Source organism: Diplotaxodon limnothrissa, linkage group LG6 (genome assembly GCF_057381915.1).
Source record: "Diplotaxodon limnothrissa isolate DT_005_m linkage group LG6, D_limnothrissa_male_GT1.1, whole genome shotgun sequence".
In the NCBI taxonomy this organism is placed as follows: Eukaryota; Metazoa; Chordata; class Actinopteri; order Cichliformes; family Cichlidae; genus Diplotaxodon; species Diplotaxodon limnothrissa.
Window position 1 is genome coordinate 38556224 of NC_140601.1, and position 5355 is coordinate 38561578.

At 39.6% G+C, this 5355-nt stretch overlaps 1 protein-coding gene across 1 annotated transcript; it reads right to left on the reverse strand.

Moving 5' to 3' along the window:
* Positions 1–259: 259 nt before the first annotated feature.
* Positions 260–4261, reverse strand: LOC146631158 (uncharacterized). Its single transcript, XM_085356384.1, has 4 exons — positions 3457–4261; positions 3223–3356; positions 2893–2995; positions 260–1944 (listed from the first exon to the last, which is right to left on the reverse strand). The coding sequence occupies exons 1-4, from the start codon at positions 3758–3760 to the stop codon at positions 743–745; spliced, it is 1743 nt and encodes a 580-aa protein (XP_085212510.1). The 5' UTR covers positions 3761–4261; the 3' UTR covers positions 260–742.
* Between the last annotated feature and the right edge of the window lie 1094 nt (positions 4262–5355).

A 5355-nucleotide genomic window follows, 5' to 3' on the forward strand; every position in this document is an offset into this window, starting at 1 on the left:
GCACAAATCCCTGGGAGGGTTGCATCAGGAAGAGCATCCAGCTTAAAACTCAGTGCCAAATCAAATATGTGGCTCCATCTGCTGCAGCAGCTCCTTACAAATAAGAGAGCAGTCATAAGCTTTTTCTTTATGATGTAATTTTCCTCATTAAAAACAAAATCTAAGCACTGATCAATAAACTTACATTTTTTTAATGCAAAGTTGGCATAACGAGAGGTATAGCAAGAAAAGTTGCTGTTGCAGACATTAACTACTGCACCTTAACCAATTTTAGTGTCCTGTGGATATCTGTTTAAATTTGTAGTATTTTGCAAAGTATTTTTAGAGCTAGGCTTACCAGTTTGAATAAATGTTACAGCTGATAAATGTAGGCTCTGATCCATGGCTGACAAGTGCTTGTGTGCTCACAGGCACATTGCAGTTGACACAACACAATAATATGCATATTCACAGTCTTTTACTGACCAAATGTATCAACTGCCCTATCTTTGCACACGGTAAACGACACAACACATTCTTGTTTTTCATCCTTTAGTAACATTAAAACATTTTTATATGTTATTAGATTAACCTTTCTGGAATGCACAGTATTATTCAGGACAATCACTTTAAAAGATAAATATACAAAAAGAAGGCCTGCAAAGCCTCACACAGACTGTATTGCAACACAACATAGCTCTGTAGCATCTTAAAGAAATACACATATTTAAGTTGTCCTTTCATGATGTATGTTGGATCTCTATCAACATGCATCAAGGTGGATCCTCTGGTGGCGTTTGAGATTACATTTCTGGGTAAAGCGTTTGCCACAGGCCAAGCAGCAGTATGGTCTCTCTCCAGTGTGGACGCGACGGTGTGCTTTAAGGTTGCTCAGCTTGGTGAAACTCCGGCCACAGAGCGAACAGCAGAAAGGCCGCTCACCTGTGTGAGTCTGCAGGTGGGCCTTCAAGTTACTGGGGTGGGGGAAGCACTTCCCACACTGCCCACAGCGTAGGAGATGCCTTGGAGCGGCGTGAGACTGAGAGTCTGGATGGGTACCAGGACTGACGTGGTGAGAGTTTGCAGGATGGTGCTGGGACCTGTTGCTGACCCAGGAGTCTCCAGTTCGGTTAAGGGTTGATGTCTGTTTGTCACCCAGGTGAACTCGCTGGATTGAGGATACAGCAGGAGATGCTTTGGATGTGGAGGGAATTCTTTGAAGGTTATTTAAGTTTACAACTTGAGAGGGAGCTATAGACAGTGCCGCAGCGGTACTGTTCGAGAGAGTGTGAGACGGCTTTTTCATCGGTCGGTGGAGATGCTGTAAAGCGGCTTGCAATCTGAAACCTGAACCGGCTTTGGAATGTAGCTTCATAACCTCTTGCACAGCAGCTTTTTGAGAAATGTGGTTTAGTCTGTGTGCTTCTGAACTCACCTTGTGCTGCTTTACTGAACATGAAAAAGAGGACATACCTGAGTTTGTTATTTTCTTTTCTATATGCTCACCTTCCTCACATCCATCAGAATCAAGAATGACTTCCTTCTTGATAGTCAGGCCTAAAACATCACTGTTTTTTAGTCTTGCCTTAGGGGACCCTGAGGATGAAATTTTATCTCTGCCTGGGGTAACCTGAATGTCCGCTCTGACAGAATCAGACAGCTCATATTCTCCTTTAGTTTTGACTGGATCACGTTCCGTTTCAGCTCCAAGTCTGGGATTCTGCAACAACTCAGCGCCTGTGACAGTCAAGCCAGCCCAACTGGTATCTATTTCCAAAGATGAAACACGCGGTCGATCTGTAGACGGGTGTTTTTCCTGCCTGTCTTCAGGAAAGCCATAACCCGAAGCTATCTGTGGGTCTTTCTTCATGACATTTCTCAATAATTCCTCACTGTTTTCTTCAGTCTGTTTGGGTTGTACCTGAACTGTTCCACTCTCGTTGTCTGATCCAGGTCCCTCTTCATCTAGAAAATAAGGATTTTTCTTTTAAATTAAGGAAATAAAAATTAATTAATTAAAAAATGCAACAATGTTATTGTTTCTTTCGGGCCTGAATCCCTTTTAGGTGCACTGAGGTAAAGTGGACAACAAAAATTCTATCTTCATTTTGGAGATAGGGACCAGTCACTTTAATGTCATCTGCTAAATTTGAAAAGCCATTTTATTCTAATTTACTTTACTGAATTTATTATACTAACGTGTTGTATTATATCCTACTATTTGCATTATATTCTATTGTACTTTATTAAGATTTTTACCTTATATTGGCTACTTTGTTTTATCATATTAGGCTTATTGAAGAAAAAAACCTAATCTTTTGTGTTCTAGATTGTGTTTAATGTTTTGCATGGTGAAATAAAGGAATTTCCCAACTTTTCAGATGTTTAAAGTCTATTTGAGCGTATATTAGCATGCACATCATTGTAGGTACCATTAATGCTGGAAAAACACCAACTGCAATCCAGGCGACACCTTTCTGAGAAAATGTCTTGCTTAATTCAACATTCTTCATGTAAAAGAGTCTGAATGTTAAAGTGGCCTACCTGCAACACAAACCTGTCATGTACTGGGGTGGGGAGTTTGAACAACAACAAAGGATGTGGAAATTGCCTAGTGGTCACTGTTTGTCTGGCAATTAATTTTCCCCAGGAGCCACAGAGATAACAAAAAAAAATTATATAAATTTATTAATGTTGAGCAGAACTGAGTTGAGGTTAACAAGTCAAGCTCTCCTAAAGCAAAGAATAAATTATAAAACAATGTGTCAACCATAACACCTGCTTGAGGGGATAGGGAGCTATATCACGGCACACGGTAGGGTCGAGAGGGTATGTGTTTGTGCAATAAATAATGCTTAATGTTCCTTTACTATGGACAGACTGAAAGAAAGATAAGATCCTAACAATACGTACCACTACAGTTCCACCCTCCCATATGCACAGAGGAGCAAGATGGCTGACTAACTTCTTCCTCCTTCGTAGCAACAGCTGATCTCACATCCTTTTCTTCTGCTGCCTGAAGACATACAGTGCATGAAATACTGTGAATATCTACTGGTTCCATTTCACCAATTTTTAGAGCCATTATCGATACTGTTGTTTTTTTATACAACATTACAGCTCTTATAGCACTTGAAATGTGTCCAGAAGCACCCAATAAAATGCAGATACATAAAGAAGATGATGATTATTTAATGTCAGTACAACATAACTTTGCTCTGGTAGTCATTTAATCTGGCTCACCTCTGGCTCCCTTTCAGGGCTCTGTGCAGCTGTAGCACTGTCTGCCTCTGGTAGCGACTCTGATGTGTCTTCTAGTCTGCAGCTTGCTGTCCATCTTTCAAAAGAGTCACTCTCTGTCTTCACACTAACTTGTTCTTTAAAAAAAAAAAAAAAAACAGAAACACAACAGTGTTTACAATATTTAGGGCATCCCATGACCTATATAAAATTCATTTTACATCTGTTTCTTCTTACCTTCCTGATGGTTTTTAGGCCTTTTTTCTGCAGTGTCAGTGGACAGTTCCACACCATGCCTTGCACAGTGCACGCCCCTTCCAGTCTTTCCTCCTTCTTTCCCTGCTTGATCCTTGAATTTGCTCTCAATCCACTGCAGCTGCATCCTCAGGGACTCTATCTCCTGGCTCCTGCGCTTCACCTCCACCAAAAACACATCTTCCACCAACCTGGTCACCTCAAACATGGCTGTCTTCACTACAGCCTCCATCACATCTGAAAGCTGGGTCTGAAAGGTGACTATGAGGGTGTCCAGGTCCGACATGGTGCACTCTATCAGCCTCCCTTGTCTTAGCTGTTACTCACGGGGCTTATGTGCTTTAGTGAATGAATGCAAAGGAGAATGACGTTTGATGTTTTATTAAATGGTGTATTGTGAAAATCCTGCTACATGTTGTAAGCTGAAGGCCATAACCGCAGAGTAATTTCTATTCAACAATACACCAATTTTCCGCTGTCGGTATTCCTCGTGAGGAGGGATAAGCTTTTATTAATAACATTATTAATGGTAAAAAGCAGCCTAACGCGATGTTTACTGATATGAGACGTCGATTTGAACTGTCAGCTAGCCAGCTAATATTTAGCTGTAGCATTCGTGTGATATCGTGTCCGGTACGAGTGCTACAGACACTTGTAAACGGGAGTGAAATCTTAATTGTCGAGATGTTTCACGCGTGGGTTTTTGCTTTCGATTGTAACAGCTGTTAAAGGAATTAAATTGCGTTGAACGGAGCTAGCTACTCATCACTCGCCTGTGGTCCTTGTTTTTGCTCGTGGCGTCACGCACAACGCAGTACGGTGGCCTCGACTGGAGACGAGTAAAAAACGAAACGCGTTTTACTAAAGTGAAACCATCAGGCTGCACCTGGCAGTCAGTTTTAACTTGCGATTTGCGGACATTTTTTTTTTCATATTTTCTTTCCGGCCGACTGGACAGCGTTGTGAAGAAGATTGTAAATTTTGGACTTTTCATACTACATGAAAGTAATTAAGTATTAGATAATTAAATGACAGAAAATCTCCTATTTTTTTACTGTCTACTACAGAATTTATGGGCAGTTAGAACTAACAGAACTTATTCTTTTGCACATTATTTCTTTCTTTTACTAAAAAACTATTAGTTTTGTCGTAGTTTTTCTATCATGTAGAAAAACTAAGTTTTCTTCCACTTTTTTTTTTATCTTGAGAATTAAATATGTAGCTAAACTTCTTTACACAAACAGAAGAGGCAGTGGTTTTTCCCACTTGCCTGCTTTAGGCCTTTCCCTGAGTCCAGACCTTAAATTAAATCTACTTCACTGAGTTTACAGTTCTGTCTCATATCCCCACAACAAACCTTTGAGCCTCAGAAAATTAACTTCCAGCATTCTTGTGAGGATAGTATGCACCAATTTTTACCACCACAAGGTGGTGGAAATGTCTTTAAGGAAAATGCTAGTGTACATAATACTAATAATAATATTACTTCTTTTAACAGCAAAATAAAAACATTAGGTAAACAAATGAAATCGTAACTATAAAATGAATCAAAGTAATTTGATTGTACTCTTTCTATTCCTTTAAAAAAATATTTAAATGTATCAGGCCCTAGATTTCATTAGGCAATAAACAGACAACATGACTTTTAAACTATAAAAACAGTGCCTCTGAATTTGTTTTGAGAACACAGGCTCCTAATAGACATGGGACCAAGACTATTCAGCTGCTGTCTAGATCACAGTGCTGTTTGGTGTGTGTGGTAGGGATGGTTACATTTACCATAAAAGATTCATCAGTTGTATGAATTCATATTTCATGAGCAAACAAAACTGACTGTTGAAGAAAAAAGCCCCTGTTAAAAAAGTATTATTCTGACATCTC